Below are 24,973 nucleotides of genomic sequence, written 5' to 3'. Positions count from 1 at the left end.
AAACAATGTGAGGTCATGGATTAATTTATTATTAATTTCAATACTCTTTTATTTTAAAGTGCAAATTCTCTCCAGCCGATAGGAACAGATACAGCAAGATACGATGTTAATTAGTGGAAGTTCAAGAGTCAATTAAACTCGTTCTTTTGTGTTAGCTGCTTTATTAATAGATATTCTTTTGTTTGTTTTAGAGTATCATTATAACGTCTTATATAAAGTGGCTTAAATGATACTTGGCTTGAACATCTCTCTAGAGACCGAACCTAAAGTGTTGTTCTAATTATCAAATTATATCTCTTAGTAATATTTAGAGGAATAAATAGACATAATAGTTATACTATATATGTTAAAATTAAATGCTTTCGTTTGTCTCGCTTAAACACGCGATTCGCTGGACCGATTTGGTTAATTAAGATCTTAAAATATTTGTGGAAGTTCAAGGTAGATTTAAACGGGAAACAAATAAATAATGTATTAAAAATATTTGATGTCTATTGTCTTTTTAGATATAAAATTGTCAATCGGTTGTTTAATATTTATAGATGCCTTCAGAAATTTGTGTTTCATAGCTGTAGTATGAGGTTTAAAAATATGTAACACAAAGATATGTAGGTGATTGGAAGTGTACCGGTAGTACTAAAAGCATTATATATAATACACCCACAGAGGTTTACCCATGTTTTATGATCCGAGTATATATCTGTATATCTAAGGCTCTATTTTCTTGTGCTCCTTGACTTGGACGCCTATTTTGAGCCCTTTTCCAACTTTATACCTGTTGTCTAGGTACTAGGTAAAAGTTAGTTTAATTGTTATCTTGCTTGCTGTCGACCTGTATTATAAATAATCATTCTGTTTCTACTTAATATGAGTATAAAAAATAATCAACATATAAAAACTTTCCGAGAAGAAACAAAATCCTCAAAAAATCTTCTTGTTTAAACGTTACACTGTCACGTCATTCCATACAAAATTTTCAATACACCATGTTTTAATTCAATAAAATTTATTAAGAAAATACAGCAGTACTAAATTTCAGTCATGTTTTCTTCAGTAGTCAATTCTGGAGCCAAGGAATTATGGTCTGAAGTTGTAACTTCTTCGAAACTTCTGTTTAATGGTGTGGCAATACAAAGGAGGTATGCGAAAAAGAATGATGGTTGTAGAAGAGCTCATGCCGATATACCAGAGGAACCCTATCCATGTGAACGCAGAAAGAAAAAGAAGCCAGGAATTTTGCATAGAATTAAGTTGAAAATTATCGAGGGTGGCACTAACTTTGGCAGTAAGTCGGTATTGGAATTATGAATAGACAGCAACGGCCAGAAATCTTATCTAGGAGTGATGTAGCCGTTCATGCCCACCCCAAAGTTTTATAAGTTGGGGCAAGTCGCATTTTACCTATACGTTTACCTTTTAAAATATTTAATGCTAAAATTAATCATCGTATAGACCTCTAGGCTACTTAACCTAATAACAAGTATTCTAATTAGAATGTAACATTACAAATCCTGCTAAACCCGGTTTGATGCAAAATCTTGACCCATTTTCATAAATCTGAAATATGCATGCTGAAATTGCACTCATACCGCATCAACGATGAAAATGCTTATGACATGAAACATGTTTCCATTTAAAACGAACAAAAGGAAAATGCCATTAGCTTTTCCATAGAAAAATGCCTTCTAATGCTCTAAGTAATTTTAGGTTAAGAACGAACTGATTTGTCGGTTAGCAGCTTAGTTTGAAAGCATCGCTTTAAATTTTTAAAGATAACCCGTTATTTATGGGCAGCTAGATTTTTTTTTATTTGGAACGGGCGTCTCTTTACACAAGCTTACTTGTCTTTTTATTCCGATGAGGAAACAACTTGACCGGCCAATTAAATGGCCGATCCGTGTACATGAAAAGATAAATTTTTACTTTTATATAAAGCAATTGGATGCATTGCTTTAGGTGACGTAAAATTCATAGGGAATCACTTTCATCTTATTAAATTATGGGAAATTATTTATTTTTACGAATTAGGAAAATATTATAATTAATGGTTTCGAAATGTTCTGCATCACCTTACATTAAGTGCATCTTAGCAATCGTTCACAGCTCCATTTCGTAATATTAAATGTGAGGAGAAAGTGTGCAAGGAGGTAGTCGTCCCTGAACCCAAGGCGCTACCTGCCCCTGTCAAACCGATCCCACCGATGCCACCACCTCGGCCTGGCGTCCAGGTATCGATTCTTGGGGCGGATACGTCACTAGGACAGTATATTGCACTGTTGCTAAAGCAGTGCTCGTGTATAAAAAAGTAAGTTCATACAAATTAATAGTGTACAATATATACCCTTATAAAATATATCGTCATAATAAATTAAAATCATATAAGATATGTATTTTATTAGTACAATTAAACTTTAAATTTTAATGATTATTAATGTATAGGATCACATTTTGATTGTATTTTTATAAATATGATAGACGACCACACCATTAATTAGTCTAAAAACAAATTTCGACGGAAAGTAAATTAAGCACGATTGTCCTGGCAACTGAACGAAAAATGAAATTTAGAAAAACATATTATGTCATTTCGTTTACCTCAAGTATCCTTTTAGGAAAGAAAGTTTAGGAAAGTCTCAGCAACCCTCGTTCCCAATTATACGCATCATGAAAATATCACATTCATTCCCCATTGGGGATATTCGTCTTCGAAAAGTTGAACACAAATATTTACGGATATTTATTTTTACCACTTTTATAAATTGGCCTTATTTTATATAATCATCTCATCTGATGTTAAGTGATACCGCCGCGTTGCCAACCATTTAAGAATTGGTACACTCTTTTTCAAGGACCCTAAGTTGAAATGTAAATTTATGTAAAAAACGAATATTTTTTTAAGGCTATAGAAAATCTTAATATTTGCCTACAATTTGAACTTATCAAACCACGGAACTTCAACTCGTGTTCATTTCATCCAAATATCTTTACGCATCACACAATATCCTCATAAATCCTACTTCATAACAATGCACGAACCTCATAATAGCATCAAATATTTACTTAAACAAGAGACATGCCATAATTCCAACCATTCACAAGAACGTAATAAAATATTTTACGATTCCACCCGGACTAGTAGTCCTCTTTATAGCCAGATTTGATGCCCACTACGCAGTCCATTACGACGCAGTATTGATTCCGTAGTTAATCATTTTATTATCTCATATATCACCTTTATTACATCTTAGTTCTTTCACTTTTGCCTTCTCAGAGAAGATACATTTTTTCTCAGTACCTGATGACCGTATAACTTATGAATTTGACTTATTATGTCTCTAACAAGCGTTTGCTGTTCGATCAACAACAATTCAGTAAATAAGAACTCCGTGTTACGATTTAATCAATATTAGGACTGTATTGAGACAAATAGAAAATACCAATTCTTTACACTAACTTGACAATTACTTGTATTTATTCAGATCATTAATTTTCAAGTTCACGATACGTTTACAGATTACGTTTATACGAAGCAAATGAACCGAACGAATCATGCAACCGCAATATTTTTCAAGTGGTAGAGGATCTGAGGCATATCAATACGAATTGCTTTGTTGAAGCTTTTAGCTGCACTTGCAATGAACTAGAGCGATGTTTACAGGTACTAAAATGTAGTTTCATAATATGGATCGTCCGTATAGAGTGAATTTTCTTTAAACATAGCCATGCCATGTTTATTCGCCGGATCGATTAATGAGGATAAAAAACATTGTCTGTTATTGAAATATTGTAAGGTACTACTTACTGAACTTTTGAATAAGTACTTTACAAAGTTTTTAACTCTCACGACATATCAATAAACTTAGTATTTCATGAGAAGATGAACTTGCTTACTGCTTTTATTCTAAGAGGATTGATGTACGTCATACTTCAAGTAAACGTATGACAAGATACTTAATATTATTTGTTTAAACTGCGATTCTGCGTAACATTCGTTGGTAAATGTATTTATTGAGGAAGATTTGCTAGTAGGAAGTCAATATAAAGGAATCGAATGGTGATGCACATAAAAAAGGGTTGTAGAACTACATATAAGATTATGTAATTAACACGACAACATCACATAAATTTTACTCTACGTACTCTACTCTATATTACGTTGCTATTGCACGTGTTTACACCAAATTTACATATCTCCATGAGAGCACTCCACCACGCTCTAGGCTACAAACTTGCCCTATTTAAGTTCAACTGCCAATTAACTTGCCGATTAAATGTTTGCTGCACGAAAGTTAAAAGCTATATCGAGGATTTAAAGGAAAGGTTGCAAAAAAACAAATGACGTTCGCACTATTTGATATACGAAAATATCACAAGTTTTATTCTATCTTTTTTTAAGCGTTTTAACGTGTATTATATAATGTGTAAGTAGTAACTGTGACAATAAAATGCGGTGTCAGCGATTTTTAATATTTGTAACAGTTAACCTTTATCGGAATAGTGGTTATGTTCACCACCAATAAATAATTGAAAAATTCCGAGAAGAGCTGCAATAAAATTTCAGAATTCGAAGTAACCTCAAACAAATTTTCCTTGTTATTGTGTATTTTAGACTACTGCTATGTATAATATAAAATTCAAACACGTTGCATGTGTAAAGTATATGGTAGGGAAGGTTTTCATATACATAAGTTTAATATGTACCATTTCATTTGTCACTCAAAACTTTGTAGTATATAAATACCCTTTATACACATGTAGTATAAAAGAGAAGCTTTTTATTATCTACTATATACTCGAGTTTATATTTTTAAACTATTTCTAAATATACAACTACAACAGATAAAGCATCTCGAAATTCGCATTTTATTGTTGTAATGTTGCATCCTACAAAAAATGCATGTTTGAATAATGTTCGGATTGTACAAGCGGTCATTAACCTCTGTTATTAATCAATAAATGTAGCCGCTTCTTGCTAATTTAAATTTTATGGCTTATATTATTCCTTTTATGTACCTTTCTTGCTTTGTCCTGATGGGTGAACATAATATTATTTTAGTAGTACCAATTATATAATGATTTCAAGAATGTTCTATAATATTGTTTTTATTTTATTTTGGCGACTATTATACAACGCAATAACCATGCTATCATTCATGCTCTAAAACATTCAACTCATCGGGAAAGTTACATTTGAAATATAAAATATTTTTACGATTTACGACAAACTCATTTGATTCTGGTAAAGTACATTTTATTTTACGTAAATTATTTATTTATATGCTAAAACGTGTGCGATACGTTTGATACTTTAACAATTTTCCCACGGTGTCAGCAACGTTACAACTTTCGTAGCATGAGACCTAAAAGAGGTTTTATTCATTTCGAAGCAATAGTTCCTAGTCAAATGACCAATATTAGTCCATATTCGACTTGCGTAAAACAGAGCGTCAGTGACGCCAATCCGTCTGGCTTGTTGAAATTCCCATAAGGCGGATCGAGTTTCCCCTTTTCATCCAAAATATAGCTAATATGGTTTTCTCGCTGGTAAACATAACCCATATTTCTTTAGGCCATTTAATAATATTTTATTTTATTGACTTAAATTATTTACGTACATTGTCTTCGCCACAGCTTATATACACTTCGTACTGGTATATTATATTTATACCCTTATAATAAAATGGTTATTAAAAAAAATATTAAATTATTTTGTGATGAATGAAGATATTAGTACTAAACCTAAACACAATCTAATAAAAAATAGGTTTTCTAAATAAAGTCTTAGGAGTTGAATTTCAGTATGTCGTCTATTTTGTCAATCCAGCAGTTAATATGCATTCGATCAAATTCCAATTAACGAAGACGATGCACCTTGTCACTAAAGTCTATTGCCAGTCAAACACCAAAACCCATAGCCTGAAATTCGATGAAACAAAGTGTAAGCTACTTTAAAGATTTAGTTTGCACAGCTTTTGTTAGTATTTCATTACTACAGTGAAATCAAAATTAAGTTGATTGATGTATTCGATTTTATTTTACATGCATGTTACATTTATTATTTTTGCCAACGTTATATTTTTACTTTAGGAAAACACTTCATATTTTTTGGATGAGTTTTGCAAAGATCTCGAGTTGTAAAATTATTTAGCTTGTGCTTAGAAGTGATTAAAAAGGCTTTCAGTGGCTCCCACGCGATGGCGCACCCTTGCCACTTGCTAAGTGTTATTGACCCTTAATGGTGCTAATGTTTTCACGTGTAAATATCATTTAAACAAAACATACGCCCTGAACTTTTCGCATATGACATCGACATTGTGATTTTAAATCTCTTGACCATGTGATTGCTTCCATTAAACCTCGGCTTAAGGACAAAACAAGTAAAATCTAAATTGCAATACAATTTATATATGTTATTGTTATTTAGCTACTACGGTGTCGATCTGGACAATTATTATTTTTTTTTAATTATTTGATGGTTACGTACATATCGACGACTGCCAAGAAGATAAAAAATTGCATAAATAAAACTAAAAGTTTTTTTTGTGAAGCGAAACACATACATATTAATTATTTAATAAAATGGCATACAAAACGTTTAGTTTCATTCCATTTGATTTTATTTCTAGAATTCCGATATCGTCCTCATGTTGGAAAACGGTTACTTAAGTCAAGATATGCCTATGGAAACAAGATTTGCATACAGTGCCCCACTTGTCAAACGATACACTGACATTATTGCAAATGAATGTCCTAAAGCATTTATAATTGTGTGTGCTACGCCTGTTGATTGCATGGTACCATTAGTTTCCGAGGTATTTAAATGATACAATTTTTAACCATTTACATAAAGTTTGTAAGAACATATATGAAAGATCTTTAAAGCTATAAGCTTACGTTATTCTGTTGTTTCGTACGTTATTTGTTTTTACCCACTTCTTAGAGATATCTATACAAACAGATCACTTGGGCCTTAGAGCGATCAATCTGTTCCGATAACAAAGTTGTGTAAAGTATGCCATTTTGTCGATGTTATCGTAATCGGATCGCCTCTTCTAGATATAGCGATATTATCATCTTGTTTTATCCAGCTAATGAAAAGCTTCATAGTTATTAGTTTTAAAATATTATTTTTATTCTTATCAAGTACCTATTTATGCCGTGGTTCATCTATAGCGGCTTACAGTGATCTTATGGTTCGTGCAATCGTTCGATCTTGAAGTAAACGTACAATTTTCAGACATTAAAGGAAACGGGGTGGTATGATCCAAGGAAAGTGTTGGGTTCTGTGGCCGTACCGGAAATGCGTGCTACCACTCTCGCCGCCCGCGCCTTAAGCCTAGAACCAAATTACGTGAGAGTGCCTTGCGTCGGCGGAACCGAAGGAAACGCCTTAGTGCCTTTGTTTTCTAAAGCAGTGCAATATTTTAACTTTAGTGAGGTAGTTGAAATTATATTCACAAAGTGTTTTCAAGTAGACCTCCAGGTTGACTCAATAAGCTTACTTATTAAGAAAAATTCAATCTGTACCTATTATATTAATACACACATTTGTAAATAAACATACAATGTAGGTTATAAATGCTACGTTATTAACACATATCAATTTTCTGTTAATTGCTGTAAAAACCCGTCCTTCATATAAAATTATTTTTTTAGAGCAATACATTGATGATGACCCAAACAGTGCGTGATGCACCTAGTGCAATTGCTCGTTCTGATGGAGAATGTAAAAAAGCCGCTGAATTGAGTGAAGCCCATGCCTTAGCAAATCTAGTAACTAAAGTAGCCTGGGCATTACTATGTAAAGACGTACCACGGGTCAGTGGATTCGTCGAAACGGATGCTAGACAAGTTATTTCCCCAGCAAGGTAACCTTAATTAGTATAAATAATTGGGCCAAACAAAAATTGGGTCATAATATTTGAACGCTCATTTTGAGGTCTAATTAAATATTATTTATTAAACTCTTTAATCGTACCAAAAGTGGCTTATTTCGAAACTAAATAATATTACTCCAGTATATTTGTGTCCATAATTGCGACTATATCAGTAGGTTTATCTTCAGATTTATCGCTAACACAGTTGATATAATTGACGTGGGGATCTTGAAGAGTCTTGGTCTACCCCAAATGACAGATACCGAGGTTACTCTGCTTAATCTAGCATTAAATGAATTACGTTACCGGCAAGAAATGATACAGGATTGGTACGCAAAGTATTGCAGTTCAACCTGCAGGCTGGACACTTGCCAAACACAGTTTTACGCTCCCAAGGAGTTTCACCGTTTTGATGATTGTGCTTATGCAAACATTTGATATTTGTTTTCGTCGTCGTAGCATTGTTGTTCGTTGCGTTCGTTATTAAATTATTGTTTTAGTCTGAATCCGTTTTATTGCTCCATCAACATATTTTTACTTAATTGAATTTAACGTCCGTGTAAATACAGTAGATTCTAAATTAACTAATTTTATTTAACACATATTTAAAATAAATCGCAAATAACTGGTTGATTTTCGATTCAGATACCTATCGATTGATGTACATCTCAATCAGGAGGGTATCATTGATAAATTCGATATTCCTGGCAAGATGAGTGATGCGGAACTGGAGCTATTAGATGAGGGATTCTCTGTATTGACGAAAAATGTTAATTACGCATTGGAATGGTATGCTCACGATCGTGATATGAAGCTCATTAGTGGAGAAGTTATTGCAAAGACAGACTTCCATTATGCCAAGAAATTCACTCACGTAGAAGATTGTCTGTGCCATGTAGCAACTTAATCTAAACAGACATATTTGTTGGTTATGTACGCTGTGAAAAAAAATGTAAAATGTAAATGAATAGAAAAAGTTGCGTAATAAATAATAATTTTAATATTTCTTCTCTATATTGCCAAATCCAAACGAAAATGATTATACAATATTATGATATTTATTTATTAAGGTAAACCCGAAACTGATCTAAACAGATTGTGTTGAAATAAGGGATGCTCCAACTATAAATGTATATAATTGGTAAGTACCATCTTTGGAAGTCCTTAATGTACTTTGAAATCAATCAAGTATAAATAAATAAATAAAACACACAATATTTTAAAAATATATCTCAATGTCCTCTGCTATTGGCCATTTCTCGCAAAAGGAGGTCGATCATTCGTTGCCAAGTATAGTTTCCCATTGGAACTGCAATAAAAAATAAGTCGGCTTACTCATCATTCGTATTAACAGACTGTGGAATGGTTAACTTGAAGCCAGTGTGTTTGTGGACATAGGTTTAACCAATTATTTATAAATTTTCTCAATTACTAGGGAATTTTAAACAACAAGAGCAGTCTCCTTTTAAAATATGAATGTGTTAAAACAATGTAAATTTTACAATTGAAAAAACGAAATGCTGAGTCTTTTGTACCGGTCATAAAACCACGACTATAAGTTCTCTACACAATTTGTATTCAATAGCAACAATCACAGCTCTAACATTGTACTCGTATAGAGAGTAACATGATATCTGCAAATGAAATAAGGATATCCTAAACAGTTGAGCACACACCTACTCGTACGGTGTAAGAAGAACGCAAATAAAACGATTCCTAAGTCAGTCACGATTGTGAATAGGCAGACGGTATATAGAGGATCATCTCGACTTACGATGGTTGTGCGCCTAATCCCATGTATCCGTCAACACTGAAGACACAAGGTGATGAGGTGCTCCTCCAATCTCGACACGCCGTACTTGGAAATCCAGTCGGGTTTTGTACTGATTCGGCATACAGTCTCCATGCTCGATTGTGACTACAACCATCTGAAATTTAATAAGTAATTGAGTGCATTTAATTATAACTCGGAACTCTATAAAGTTTACTATGTATTTCTTAAACAAACAATTAATTATGATTATAATTAATATGACACAACATAGACAGACACATACACACCCATGTACACAGCTTTACATGTAGTAGACTATTAATAGAATGCTATTGATCTTTATAAAACCTCTTAAAAAAGATTTACATCCACTCAAATAGTTCATTTGTTTGTGAAAAATACTGTAAACTTCAAATACTTTTATAAACTTATTAGGAAATTATAAAAGAATATATATATCAGCTATTCATAAATTTGTTTTTATTAATATTTGATATGGTATCGATTGTGCCAATTGGCATTTAATTGTTTTTTTTTTTTACGGAACAAGGCAAACGGGCAGAAGGCTGTCCTGATATTAAGTGATATGGACATTACAATGCCTAAGGGCGCGCAAAAGCGGTTAAGAATTGATACGCTCTTTTCTTGAAGGACCCTGATTCAAATTGGTTAGATTATACTTCAGTGGACAGTCGGTGCGCGACAAAAACTGTCTTAAAACCGTGCAGTCATGGAACGAAAGTCGTCAAGGTGTTACGGGAATTTCGTATTTGGCCTCGATGTCCGATGATGAAACTCAACTGTAGATATTAATCCGAACAAATCCTCTCAACACACGTGGTAAATGCGGTAGACGATGCACAGAGATCTCTACGAAACGCCAAGGGATAAATGAAGTCAGATTGCCAACTGTCTATAATTAGCTAATGATAAATAATTAACTAAGATCTCAGCAGTAATCACTGCGCTATTGTCTTCAATGATTGGAGTCCCGCCAAACATTGAACTGCACAAAGCAAACGAATGTCATGTAATAGTACCTTGTTTCAATAGAAACTTACTAGAAACAGCTGATTTCGTAGAAACTGTTTTTGACAGATAAATTAAGTAACATAACTCTTTGTTTGGCAAAGCTAAAATAAAACTTGTAATAATAAACAATGTTATTGTTATAATTAAAAATCGATTTAATTTGCCACTATTAATATAGTTTCTTTAAAGATGGATTTTATGGACACACATAGTAATGCTTATAATATTACTAAAGATATGTAAAGAAAAAAAGGAAAACATATTGAGCTATCTATTATACGCAACAACGACAAATGTCGATTTATAAACAATCTTTTTAAAACTACTAATATTGTATCAAGAAGTTGGAAAATTAGAAGAGTATTTACTTCAAAGTTCAGTTCTAAGGTTGTTATATATTAAAATAATTTCCCGTTGAACCTGGTTGAGTTGAGACCGTTTAAGTATGCAGAAAGGCACCAATTAGCTGTCAAATTCATTTGCCGTTTTCGCGCTTTTATTACTTAATTGCTAAGATTTTTAATAGCACGTTTTCGTTGTTTCTACATTATGTTGCGGTCACAACGTTAGCCTTAGTCTCACTCAAATAATGTTATATTTTAGTATAATCTAAGATCTTGTTTAATATTTGGAGAAATTTAACCTAATAATTCAAGCACCTAACCTCCAGTCTAGGCTAATAAACCAATTTCACGTTCAAGCCTTCACCTTTGGAAATTGGGTTCGTGATAATCCAATTGTTTGCTCCACGCCTTGTGGCTGGTTTTAACGATTTACGTAGCTAAAATGATGCCTAATTAGGTTAGATAAGCGGCATATAATGTGAAAAAATTATATATTTTCAGCTTCCGTTGGAGATTCTGTACATTCTATATCCTAAGTATACACATAGAAATAGATTTAAAATAGTAATTAGTTACAATTACATCGAAGTAATTATTGAGGTATAATAGGCGTAGTGGTACATGGTACTTACGTGGTACGTCTGATAAGGAAATGAAATCTTAATGAAATATGTTCTTCGTAGTAAACTATTAAATGTCCATATTTATTGGTTATATAGTAAAGATATTACAGGATTAACTATAGAAGTTATAATTTCAATAGGTACACAATACACATGTTAGTAGAACATAAAGAACTTTCTTCTACGTCACGAAATCACGCGTAGCACCTAGTAAATAGCGTACCAACAAAGGCGTACTTAGTCATAAACCTTTTGGGGAATATAACCCCGTTTGTAATTATTACCTCCCCCTCCCGCCTCTGCAGCATCCGTATGACGTCAGAGCATCGATCGTTCTTCCCGCCGAAAGGGTCGCAAATTCATTGTTCCATTCCAACGAAGGCCAACATTTTTTACATTTTTTACGACTTTTGATAAGCCAAAGCTTTGATAAAGTATTTCATTTTGGGTGATGGCCATAAGATAAGGAGCCATATTCATAAGCCATGAGTAATAAAATGATATTATCTTATAAAATCAATTACACATTACCAATTGCACCTATTACATAGTTTTAAACTACTCATTCGTTTCTTTCAAGTTTATATTACTACTAAAGTCGGACTTATTATTCTAAAACAACTTATAGGTGCGTAGTACACAGGTCAGGAGTTCGTGACCTTAGATTAGTGAATGTTGTTGTAAAAAATTTATTATATATTTTTTTTAATTCTTCTGGATGATTATTTATTTATATCAAGAAGTCCTGAACATTGTAGAAAATTATCGAATTCTTAAGTAGCACTATAACAATTAACTTACATACAAAATTCGTTTGTCGATTCCTAAGCAGCTGATCAATCCAGCATCCAGGTTGAATCCATTCCCCGTGATTAGGGTAAAAGTCTACGTCACCAATTGGCTGCGGGAAGCCAAATACGCCAGGGTTTGTATGTATGACGTCTACAAATGCAGCGTCACCATTACTAAGGTGACCTCCACTGTCGTATAAACTGTATCCCGGATATGCTGGATCTAGACCTGAAAGAAGATTAAGCTACGCTTTTTAACTATTAATTTACTGTAATATCTAACCGTAAAATGTTTATACTACTTAATAAATGTTAACTAATTGATATAAAATTAGCGAGTCGTAACTTAATTTTGAGATATTTGTATTTGGTTAATAATGTTCGAGAACGGGCTAGCGCTGATATTTTGTATAGTCGATCAATCCGAACGTTTTTATTTGCAATTTTGACGTAGTTCTCTTAATACGCGTAATGATAAAATTACAACGTAGATCGCGCAATATAATAACATAACATTTGGAATCACAAATTTCTTAGTAGTACCTGTTATCCTTCCTAAAAGTAAACCTCTTCTCTTAAGTTCCTTGCCTGTGAAGCCAGCCGCTTCAGCACCCAACGAAAATCCAATAACATGCAAAGAGCCTGCGGGCACACCCGCTGAATTCAGGAATTGTATAAAATCAGCCAGTCGTTTACCCATGTAACGAGTATTTTGCACGGCTGATACGTACCTGAAAAAAGCTGGTACATTATTTAATAATATCGTTATTAGAAGATAGTAGTTAGATGCCCACACGTTAAAATATTTTGACAACAAAGTTAGTTATCTAAACTTTTCTCTTCTGAATATTGATCTAAGTAACTACGAAACTCATAAGCATTCTAAAAGGACTTTATTGCTAAGATTCAGAGTCGATACTTGGCGCTAATTATGACTCTCGTACCTATGTCAAATACGTATTGAATTTTATCATGCGGTAGTCAGTTCGTGATTCTTATCCCCTGAGGGGTCGTTACACATGTTCCGAGTGTTTATGAACCTTTGGAGATGTCAGTTTTTAATATACAATAAGAAATACACATCTTACCAAGGAAATGCAACAAGCCTCGACCAGTCAACGCTTACAAAGTTGTATTCTCCTGTACTCAAATAAGCTGAAAAAATTTAAGAATAAAATAGATACATATGCTCAAAATGTATTTCACTTAATAAATATCTAAGCTTAAATACTTAAGTTAATTATAAAAATATAATTTAAAAGCTGAAATCAAATAATTTTAAAAATGACTGGTTGGAATTTTTGGATGTGACGAGTGATTCCCTTAATTAAATGACGCAAGATTTAAGGTGTGGTGGCGCAGCAACAAAAATACTTATGTCGTCCTACCTAACGTAAATAACATCATACAGGACATTTGATAGTAATATAACTTTATTTAATTTCACTTTTATTCGTGATATATGTATATTATAGATTTGATGGCCATTATAAATCTATATTCTTTTAAAACCCGTCATAATTTATGGAAAATACTACATTAAAATTCATAAAAATATTTACGATATAACGATGACGGAAATGATGAGGTTATTAGAGTGACGGAGGCGTTATATTCTGTGGCGTCATATTTGACGTATTTTAGTAGTTCGTGCATATATTCTTCATAATTCTTACTGTATTTTTCTAAATATAGATTTTACTTTTGCGCCGTATTTTTATTGTATTTTATTAGTTTATCTTTGGTCCACTACAACTATCCAATCTATTACAAACAAATATAAATTATATATTCGTATAATATATATGTATAGGCCCTCTTTCACAACATTACATTAAACAAGTTAGTCATAAATATTGCTATAAACTAATATTTTCTTAATAGAAACAGTATTCTTAATATAAAGTACAGCCATAGTACAAATATGCCTCAAAAACCACTTATAAGACGTTTTGAAGCAGACACATTTCTGTGCACTCATTATTTTCTTAGTAAGGATTAGCCTAGTAATTTCCAAACTGAAACCATTATACTTTCGTCAGGAATAAGTATTAGGCTTTTTTGTAAACATTTCAACTCACCATTCTTCAAAGTTAACGTGCTGATGCCCGTAGAGGCTTCGGAAAAACCAAATAGATAAATTATAGTTGGATGAGAGGTATTAAACCTGGTTCGAGTCAATGACCTCAAATCATTATTTCTGATGATTTCGAATGTACCCAGAAATGGTCTGTAATATTTCAAATTAAAATTGATTTCTGTAGTAACTAACAGTCATTAAATATATATATGGTACTATGCAGATTATAATAAACTGCCTCCAATTCGATTGAATCCGATAATGTAGTTTGAAGGAATCGTAGTACCGCATTTACTGACGTACTAAAAGCATCAGTATAAAGTGAACAAGTTGCAGAGGTATAACTACACATTTTAATAATATATACATTTTAGTGTCAAACCCGCACAGTCGCATTTGAATACAATTGAATTACGCAAAACTTGACTTATTTGTACTAAATTGGTATTCATTAGTAAAGATTTTAATTGACATAAAACACGAATTAGAAAAATATTGTTACATTAGACGAGTCTAGTTATCATAAAGTAAATCGTTGTTTTTATCCTACCCGATCCCGAGTTATTTATAAAAACAAAAAAATATAAGAAGTAGCAATACTCTGCTCACCCTTTTCATAAAAAAAAATTAGCCGTATAATAGTGGTTTAACTAAAGCACTGACACTTTTTATCAAAGCACCAATAGAAGGACAAAAATTAGAACTTAATTAAAGCTTTCCTTCTAAGAGTGAAGTTTTATAATCTTTGTTTGAATGATTAAATAACAATGTAAATTATAAATTTAAAATTTACATAAATAGGTAACAAAAACAGCGTGTCGTATATTTTTTGATTAGTTCCGGAATAGGAATTCTTAAACAAAAAATGCACAAACGTCCAATTACAATTTTGAAATATATTTCAGCATAATTTATAAAACAGAGCAACAAAGTTTTCTGCCGTACAAATTGAGCACAAACGATGCATATTATGCCGTGAAGGCTACTTCCCGTCAGCTGTTCTATAACTTATGATGAATGGTGTACCTCTACGTGACTTCACATAAGTGACAATGGAGTACGATTTTCCCTTGTTGACCTAATAATTTATTTAACTTGGTGGTATTAGATATTTCACATTTGCTCTTTGCTTGTTGACAACACGCTTTTGAATTAAATTTGTTTATGGTTCAATTTTATAATGACATGTAACTGGATTTCGATTTAAAATAATAATAGTACATCAAGTTAACAAATTAAACAAGTCTGTTGCAAAATAGTGACTTTATTCGATGTATGATTTTCAAAAACTTACGTTTAAAATAACATCGTACCTTGTAAAAAGCTTATATATGATGTCAATGCGGTCATTTCTCGGACAACAGTCTTGACACTGCCCCACGGGCGCTGGCATGAAACTTACCTGCACTGCGCCTGAAAACATATGAAATATAATACCGAAGCTTGTATAATAAATAGTTCAGAGGTTTTTTATGACGTTTAATTTTATAGACATACAAGTTATGAAGTTATGTATTGCTTCATATAATAAAAATGGATTGCTATTAAGAAAACACTTTTTAAACGGATTGAAGCTATGTATTATTACCGTTACATAATACATAGCTTCAATCCGTTTAAAAAGTGTTTTCTTAATGTGTAAAAGCTATGTTAACAAAAGACAATACTATGGATTGCTATTTTTCATAGATAAAATTGCAATAATTGGGTACATGCATGCCTAATGGTTATTTCATATACTTAAAGTTTTGTCCTTATCTCTCATTTTCAAATCGAAATTACGACACATGGAACTAGTCTAAATATTTCCAGATTTTAATTAAGCCCGTTATAAAAGCTTTTATTGAACGGGCATTATAGAATTTGCAATTTTAATTCTGTCTAATGAAAAGCTATATCACAGCTATCTACATTATTGTTACAATAATATAACCATAAGTCAGATACCTATAATAATCTTCTTATAATATAGTAATCTTTGTATTCTTATATGTATTGTTGACATTGAGTAGTTTTTTTTTATTACAAATAAAAATATACAATTGACAAGGACGTCCCATTCCAACAGTTTTGTTTATTACGTCTTAGTTGTACGTTTATTATCTAATTGATAATTATATCCTCTTTGTTACACACATAGTACATATTTAAAATAAAGAGAAATGTATATTGACGGTATATGATTAGTTTGAGTTGAGAGTATACAATATATAATAATCCTTATAATGAAGAGCCGTATTGTATACCTTATTTTATAACCCATTCAAATTGCTGATGGCGATAAAAGTATCGAATAGCTTAATTTATTTCCAAACAAATCAACTTCGTCAATGAGTTTAATGGTGTTGTACAACTGCGACGATGTACCTAATCGGTATACGAAATATCATCTGTATCACCTCAATGTTTGTTGATCCATAACTGAGTATTTTTCAGTCAGTGTTTGCCGTACACCACCATTATGTGGAATCAGCTGCCCGCACTAACGAACCAATTTGAAAAGTGTGTACCATTTCTTAAAAGGCCGGCATGGCGCTTGCGAGCTTTCTGGCAATGTGAGTGTCTATGGGCGGCGGGTGGTATCATTTAACATCACGCGAGCCTACTGCCTATTTGCCTCCTGTTATATAAAAAAAATACATTCTCTCGTTTAAACTGTCTTTTCTAAGACCTGTCAAACATTATATAAGTAACCAATTCAAAAACTTACCGATAAATATCGACATCAACTGACAAGTAGGTCCAACAAGCATTTTTTAAATTACTACTTTTAAGGAGTTTTAACTTAAGAAAAAGCGGTAAAACTCAAACCACTCTCTCATTTTCGCGAACTCGCAGAAGTTTCGCATTACCCACCGTGGAAACTCCTTAAAAATTTAACCGTTTTAAATATTCTGTCACTTGAGTGACTTTACAAAGATATACGTAAGATAACTTTTTTACTTAACCGTACAAAATACCGTATTTTTTTGTTCTGGTCCAACAATCTTAGCACACGACTGGCTATTTTAATATTAAAACAACGACTACTATGATTTCTTGACGTCACTATAAATTATGCAATTGTTTTCACCTAATCTACGATAAAGGTTGGTTAAAATTGTGCTTTATCGAATTGATTGCAACCATTAGACTAAGTAGGGGAAATAACGGCAATCATTTCACAATCTAATACTGAGACTATCTCACAAGTGCCTATAATTTTAAGAAAAGAGGTGCAATATTACTTGGACTTAATAGATCCGAGATCCATCCCGACGAAACAAAAACTATACACGCCGAGCGCGCTAAAATAGCAAATAGCTATCTTTATCACTCCCTAGGTATTTTGCAAATAAATAAATGTGACAAATATCCGTACTTTACAAATTGATTTATACACCACTATTGTTTCGGAATGGCGCAGAAGGCTGATCTATCTTGCAACAGACGGAAAACGTATTGGCTACCTAAACGGTTAACTTATTAGAGGGGGTTATCCTTTGTACTTTCTATGTTTTTACATCTAACGAAATATAATATATTAAGTGTACTAAGAGTTTTATATAAAAAACAATCTGAAATTATATACCACAGTTAAAATATTAACAAACTTAAAATTACATAACAGTCGAATTGAAATTACTAAGTGTAACGTAATTTATGAATCGTAGGAATATTTTCCACTTATTTTATGATCTGTGGCCTAGGCCAGTACTTGAAATAACTGTAATAAAACAGAAACGATTTCAATGAAATGGCAAAATATTGTTCCAATCTAAGCGTTAAGGTGCAATTTTCAATACAAACAAATTATAAAAGACTTGGCCAAAGACAAAGTTAGAAATATATTTCAATTAGTAGTGAACCACCGGAAACAAATTAATAATAATGATTTATTTGATTATACAAAGAAAGTGTATGTATATATATATATAGAGGGAACAATATACTTTGTTATGTCCTGCAAATTTGTTGCTGAAAAATAAAAAAAGTCTTGACATCACTTGCCTTAGACAATTTAACAAAGTTCAATAAGTTCATCACCACTAATTAGCTTTGTTGTTGATTAATATAATGAAAATTGGATTATATATTATCTTAAATAATAACAATAGTTTCATATAAGCACCATGTTTAATTTTGGTTGACCTCATTATTTCGTTAATAAGACCCAAGGAGTAACCAAAGCACTAAGCTGATTACGTCGTGTTCAAAGCCAGGGCTAAGCGAAGCATGTAATTAAATATTCACTGGCATTCGCAAAATTTTAACATAAATACATTTTTGTTGGGTGTATGTGTTAAATATAAAGGACAGACCAAAACAAAGCATAAAAAAACATATTTTAATTCTGTATCACAATTTTTACTGACAAATTTTAAGTATTATATCATGCCTGCAAAGGAGTTCTATTCAATGGATATTCTTTTGTTACAGGACAAGCTTCTCAACAAGCTTGAAGAAAATGAACCAGAACTCGCAACTTCACCCGAGGAAGAAGTTAGTATAACTATTTTAACTAGTTATATGAAATATCATATTTTAATAACTACAAAAACTTTAGACTTATTAAGTAATACTTACGATTACGTAAATCTGTTGTTTAAAATACACAATGGCTGCTCTATAATTAGATTCAATAAATGGTCAGGAATTTTCTAGTCCTAAGATAAGCTTTTGACCGGTTTTTTTAATAAGGGGAAAATATTGAACGATATATAAAGATTGATCGAAAATTATTATTGATATTTTCGTAAATTTAAAAATAAACTAAGATTTCAATTACCGCCAAGAGATTTGAAGGCTTCGCAAGTATTTGCGATGTATACATGGGAGCTTTACGGCTGCTTTTGGCTTTAAATTTGCTGCTTATTCGGTGTAGTCTAATATAACTTTTGTAGTTTGTATACGAAATAAAAGATAATATAAAAATATTGGTTCTTCTAAATAGATCAAATTAGATTATAGTATTTTGTTTTTAGCTTATAAGTTGTATCAGCTACACCGTACTCTATAAGGTATTTGGTAAAGTATGTAACGTAAAATCTTTCAAATATTTGTATAACAAATCATAATTCAAGAATGAATCGTAACAAGTATTTCTCGCATTTCTCAATAGCATTTATAAACTCATGGTAAAGTGACAGGAATTAAGGGCACAGAATATAGCGCACAGAGTATAGTGTATGTAGAATTCTTAAATTAAAAAAAGGCAAACTGTAATTTTATACAGATATTACCAGAGATGTAACTTATCTAAGATACGAGTAATTTTTATCTTGTATTTAAATACCTTTTGTTTTTTTTTTGTATTATATTTTTTCTTTTGTATTTAGGAAACGGAGAAACAATCTTAATTGTTTTTAAAAGGATTTAGTGGAGAGGGCAGGGCAACATTCGAAGGAAGTTTATTCCGTAGAGGCACCTCCCTGTGTGGGAAGAAATTTTGCAAGGCAATCCCATTACTTTGTACCGTGTTTGATTTCAGGGCAAGACTTCGAAGATGCTTATTTGGGTTTAAAGTAAATATATTCTCAATATCTTGAACATATATATGATCATAATAACCAAACGGAATTCTGTATGATTAAAGTTCCTCTTTTTCGTGTTTCTTTAAGCGTTCATACTTCGTAGATGCTATGTTAGGTAAAATACTTTTGGTAATAGATAGCGGATTCAATGGTGACATTAATGTTAAATGTCAATGTCTTCGTATATAAAACTGAACGCACCATGGAGTCTTTGTTCGTGGCGGATGACGATGACAATTCTTTATTCCTACGAAATTCCATCGGCTATGCTCCGTGATTCGTATCTATTTTACTTTAACTCGATGGACGTCTTATTACAATTCTTAATAAAATCTTTTAGTCGTACAGAACGGTTAGTGAAAACATAATAATGTTAAAATTAACTCCGTTGAAGGAAAATGAAATTCACTTCTTAAATGAAATCCATACAGACTTCCCAATACCAAAAGCTATTAAAAGCCCACAAGAAACACATACTATGGTTCATTGTTATCCGAGATGTTTAAGATGTCTGCTGGATGTGAATGAAGAAAACTTACGTAAACATTTTAAAAGATTTTTTCTGCTAGAGCCTGTAGCAAATTCAATATTGGCTTTAATGTTACATCCGTTCTTTAAAATGAAATGGGTACCAAAAGCACCGCTGACTTAGAAACATTGCAATACATCAAATAAACATATACTTTTTATATTTTTTGTGCCATGTTTGCGCAATCAGCGCGATTTACATATAAGAAAATAAACTTTTATTGAAAAAAAAAAATGTTTTACTAAAGTATTTTATGTTTGTTATTTCAGATACAATCTTAAAGTTATTTTCATTTGGTATCACTTATTGTATTTCAGATACTTTATTTAAGGTATCTTGTATATTTAAATGTAACAGAGTACCTATAATAATAAACCGATGCTTTAATATTAAATTCACAATAGGTAGTTTAACTAGTTCAATACCAAAGACAGAAATTTCCAGATCACTCTTCTTCTTTTCCTTTAATACGAATATGGTATTTCATTAAATTTCAGTGTGTAATATGTGTGAATGCAAAAGCGACGATGCAAACATCACCGTGCGGTCACCGTGTGGTGTGTCGGCGGTGTTTTGTCAAGACCATCCAGATGGCAGTAAGCCAACGCCTGCTTCCGTTACGCTGTGTCATCTGCAGGGCAAAGATACTGCGGCTGCGGCAAGCGCCCAGGCTGGTCACTAGCAAAAGTTGGCAGGTAAAGACATAGACAAATAACATTTATAGGTACTTAAAGCAATTTAGGCCAGCTAATTAATTTGTCTTTGAAAATGCTGTAAGATTGATTGAGAGCATTAATATACGATATATAAACACTTTTTAAATCTATAATCCTAGCTCACAAACTTCGATATTATTTCGCGTTTTAAAACAAAACCAGGCAATATTTCCATTAAAAGAGCCAATGCACTAAATAATTTTTAAATTATTGAGTTTACCTAACATCGCGTATTAACATACATACTCGTAAATTAATAGAACTTATGATACTATAAACAAACCAAACATTTTTCAGATCACAAGCAATAACAGTAAGCCGTGGGGCGTACCTGGATCTGTTTCATCGTATTCTGTGGGGGCCCGCTCAGTGCCGGCATCAGCTTCCCTGTACTCTGTTACTAGCGGGGAGTCCTCAATTTCGGGTGAGCAATATATCTAAAGTGTATTAGTACCTTTCTTAACTTTATAATTAATTGTAAGGTACATCTAAAAACGTACTCAATAGTCGCTCGGGTACATATTAGGTTTTATTGCGTGATCCTACGTTGGCACGCTTAATTTTCTAGTAAGATTTAAATATCGCCTTGAATGTATCTATATAAAATTGCTTGTAAATCAATTTCTATCAGAAGAATTATCATTTTATAAATAGCATAGTATAGATTAGCTCTCCTATTCCAGGTGTGTCTTCTGCATCATCAAATAGCGGGGGTACTGGCACGTGTTCAGCGAAGTTATGTGGAGGGTCCAAATGTGGGGGAGCCTGCCTTGGCGCGATACCCCGGGTCCCTTCAGCGCCACCCAAACCTCGCCAGCCTGGCTCCAACTCCCTACGACGCTCACAGCATCATAGCATGAAGGTTTTTTTATTATTTACTCCCATATTGATCTAAACCTTTCTCGACAACCAACTATTATAAATATTTTTTTAAATATATATTTGAATTCTTTAGTTTTTAAAACAGACAAAACTAATAAAGTTGATGACGTAAACAAACATAAATATCGTTCTGAACTACGTATGATATAAAATATATTCGCTTTAAATAAAATATTACAAGTCGCCGCACTTCACAGCCCAGACTACATGGTACATGTGAATAGTTCACGCCTGAAGTTTTAATAGCAAGTTTTAAAAACCACTACCGCGTTTTGATGATATTTGTCGACTTCCTGATCTACAAAGACAATAATACATAAATATAAAGATGGTATTAAAGGATAATAACGAATTATTTTATTTGATTAATGCTACTTATGATATTTTGTGGCTTGTGCCAAATTATAACAATGCATGGTCGAGTTAAATATATTTACTACCGTATGTACAAAGATCATGGCCCTGATAGCTCTATCATGATCCAAAATGTGTAACATTTATAAATAAATTAAAAGGTTACAAAGCAACACATATAAAAAGATTTACTTATTAATTTATGATTTTATTTAAGTAATTTTTATGATGGCGTCGTTTCGACTCTGATGTTATACCATTTTTAAGGCAAAAAAAAATTTGGATTAGTCAAGTCTGTCTATTTAGAGATTTTTATAATAGGTTATGCGTGTTTGACAGGAAGAAACAAAATTTAGTCTAGTTTCGTTTTTGCACATTAGTACAATCGACACAAAATTGTTTTTAAATAGTAACATATTACAAAAAAATCATTATTTCATGTCCTTTATACAGGACACCAATAATATTAAAAATTACACTAGATTATTTATGATAATACTAATGTAGCGCTAATATTACAGGCTCGATTACAAGAATATCAAGTACACAGCTACACAGGAGGGCCTGCGCCTGAGGCCTCCGGTAGACTTCCCCCTATTCGGGAATTTCAAAGAGAATTCCGTGAGGGGCGGCGAGAGAGCGCTAATTCTGCTTCTGCATCAACTAGGATAAGGTGTACCCTTTAACATATATTATAATAATATATATTCTGGTTGCGTAAAACATATCGCTGTACTCCATTATATAATCAAATGTATTAAGACTGTAATACTAATTACATAGTGATATGAAAATAATACTAGTCCTTTTTCAGATGTGCTCAGAAAATAGTAACACAACTAGAAACTTCACCACAACAAGAAAAGCCAAACTTCTTCCGTACTTCAAATCCATCGAATAAAGAAGACCCACCAAAATCAAGAGATCACAGTAAAGAGACTGAACGAATAAAAGATAACCCCAAAGCAAAACCCAAAAAAGAAGAAAAGAAGAAGAAAGAATCTGAGGAAAATGCCAAAACCGAAAAAGTTAAAAATGAAAGCCATGATAACAAAAAGAACGAAACAGCTGAAAGAAAGAAAGAGGAAAAGTTGCGTATGAAAGCTGAAAAAGAAGCGAAAAAGGAAGCTAAGCTACAAGCTAAAGAAGAAGAGAGACAGGCGAAATTATTTGCCAAAGAAGAAGAAAGACAAGCCAAGCTTTTGGCGAAAGAAGAAAAAAAGAAAGCCAAAAAAGAAGCTAAACTTGCAGCACAGGTTGAAAAAGAGAAAAGTAAATAATATATTGTTTTTACAAGTAGAAACTCGTAGCCGTCTTTAGAATATAGATTTAAATAACGTTACCCAGGGATGAAACCAATTAATTAAATTTTAATAGATTTCAATGGACTTTAAAAATCTAAATACTGTAATATTTAACTAGTATTTTTTTGTTTTGTTAGGCCATATTTTTACACGATAATATATAGTTCTAAATCCAACATTGGTGAATGAAATCAAATTTTGACAAATACTACGAATTGAACTAAATTGCACGAGTTGAACTCAAGCTTTAAGATGTGACCTATGTGGATAAGCAGCATTCAGCGCTGAAAAGATATAGCAACCTAATGTTAAATAATTTACAGTCAATAATGAATATGTTAATCTACTTAAGAAGTTTTATATAAACTGCATGTTTTGACAAAATTTGATTACATTTAAGTTATAAATATAATAGATCATATAAAATCATGTTTTTAATAGTTCAGGTGTTAAAACACTGTTAAGACTGAACAAACAAGTCAAAATATTATATTGTTTAATAATTTATTGCAATCAATTTTTAAATATCATGTCTTGGATTTTAAGCTTTAAAATAAAATATATGAATTGTACTAACAAGTAAAGGATGAAAACACTATCCATTTACTAAACATTCATGCAAAATTGATCTTTGTTAATTTTATCTGTGATTTTAATGTAAGTTATCTAGTTTTTTTTATTTAATTCAAATGAATACAAATAAGTAGCTACCTACAAAGGTTTAGATCATATCAAGCTAAGTGTAATTATTATAATAAAGCGTTGATTTTTATTTTGTAAGATTCCATAAATGACGTTCTATGGTCATTTGTTAGAAGTTTCCTGTAAAATAAATAAACATGTTACCAATTTGCTTTTTATTGTTACGTTTGTCACCTTCCAATAAAAGGAAGTGACTAGCAAAGTATGTCTGTTACATTGATAATTTTTAAGGCGAGCAGCATTCTTTCCCAATAAATCCAACACAATAATTGTGTTGTCAGCAATCTGGCACTACACCCAGGACCTTTTTTTATTATTACGCATGCATCTGTCTGTCTGCGTGTACACCATTTAGCTAATAACTACAGATTTATGTACAGTATCATGTTCACGAATATAGCGTGATACCAGAGGATTAATCATAAGGGTTTTATATAAATTAGCTAAATCAT

The 24,973-nt window shown here is 32.1% G+C and overlaps 3 protein-coding genes across 6 annotated transcripts in view; 2 read left to right on the top strand and 1 right to left on the bottom strand.

Annotated features, from left to right (window-relative positions):
- LOC123708054 (ensconsin) overlaps positions 1-24,662 on the top strand; it is a 38,818-nt gene extending 14,156 nt beyond the window's left edge. Inside the window, exons 3-8 of one of the 2 annotated variants that reach the window (XM_045658522.1) lie at positions 18,941-19,003; positions 21,061-21,258; positions 21,577-21,703; positions 21,963-22,141; positions 23,037-23,188; positions 23,330-24,662. In XM_045658522.1, coding sequence (XP_045514478.1) covers positions 18,941-19,003; positions 21,061-21,258; positions 21,577-21,703; positions 21,963-22,141; positions 23,037-23,188; positions 23,330-23,795 — 1,185 coding nt within the window. In that variant the 3' untranslated portion in view covers positions 23,796-24,662. Of the gene's footprint in view, positions 1-18,940; positions 19,004-20,023; positions 20,387-21,060; positions 21,259-21,576; positions 21,704-21,962; positions 22,142-23,036; positions 23,189-23,329 lie in introns of those variants that run through there. The other variant, XM_045658532.1, reaches the window with a different exon arrangement.
- LOC123708042 (malate dehydrogenase-like) lies at positions 975-8,853 on the top strand. Of its 2 annotated transcripts, none has more exons than XM_045658502.1 (7): positions 975-1,285; positions 2,104-2,305; positions 3,514-3,658; positions 6,627-6,812; positions 7,238-7,438; positions 7,657-7,868; positions 8,523-8,853. In XM_045658502.1, exons 1-7 carry the CDS (start codon positions 1,042-1,044, stop codon positions 8,782-8,784), a joined length of 1,452 nt encoding a protein of 483 aa, XP_045514458.1. In that variant the 5' UTR covers positions 975-1,041; the 3' UTR covers positions 8,785-8,853. The 2 variants fall into 2 exon arrangements, with proteins under 2 accessions (XP_045514458.1, XP_045514466.1); XM_045658510.1 differs by lacking the exon at positions 8,523-8,853 and adding an exon at positions 8,066-8,379.
- On the bottom strand, positions 8,920-17,515 carry LOC123708062 (endothelial lipase). 2 transcript variants are annotated; one of them, XM_045658546.1, is made up of 8 exons: positions 17,232-17,515; positions 15,835-15,934; positions 14,523-14,671; positions 13,530-13,596; positions 12,985-13,172; positions 12,452-12,670; positions 9,652-9,805; positions 8,920-9,186 (listed from the first exon to the last, which is right to left on the bottom strand). In XM_045658546.1, the coding sequence occupies exons 1-8, from the start codon at positions 17,272-17,274 to the stop codon at positions 9,123-9,125; spliced, it is 984 nt and encodes a 327-aa protein (XP_045514502.1). In that variant the 5' UTR covers positions 17,275-17,515; the 3' UTR covers positions 8,920-9,122. The 2 variants fall into 2 exon arrangements, with proteins under 2 accessions (XP_045514502.1, XP_045514512.1); XM_045658556.1 differs by having other exon boundaries at positions 12,456-12,670.
- Positions 24,663-24,973: the final 311 nt, after the last annotated feature.

This window comes from Pieris brassicae, chromosome 1, assembly GCF_905147105.1.
Source record: "Pieris brassicae chromosome 1, ilPieBrab1.1, whole genome shotgun sequence".
NCBI lineage: Eukaryota > Metazoa > Arthropoda > Insecta > Lepidoptera > Pieridae > Pieris > Pieris brassicae.
The sequence above is the reverse complement of the archived record's forward strand: the minus strand, read 5'-3'. Positions and strand labels throughout refer to the sequence as shown.

Bases quoted from the DNA above. Each gene is read 5' to 3' on its own strand.
- LOC123708062 (XM_045658546.1), bottom strand. From the start codon at position 17,274: ATGCTTGTTGGACCTACTTGTCAGTTGATGTCGATATTTATCG. The intron at 14,672-15,834 runs GTACGATGTTAT...GAAATATTACAG, and splicing joins ATATATAAGCTTTTTACAAG to ACCATTTCTGGGTACATTCG. The intron at 9,806-12,451 runs GTAAGTTAATTG...ATTAAATTTCAG, and splicing joins TCGACAAACGAATTTTGTAT to ATGGTTGTAGTCACAATCGA.
- LOC123708042 (XM_045658502.1), top strand. From the start codon at position 1,042: ATGTTTTCTTCAGTAGTCAATTCTGGAGCCAAGGAATTATGGTCTGAA. The intron at 6,813-7,237 runs GTATTTAAATGA...TACAATTTTCAG, and splicing joins TGGTACCATTAGTTTCCGAG to ACATTAAAGGAAACGGGGTG. The intron at 7,869-8,522 runs GTAACCTTAATT...TTTTCGATTCAG, and splicing joins CAAGTTATTTCCCCAGCAAG to ATACCTATCGATTGATGTAC.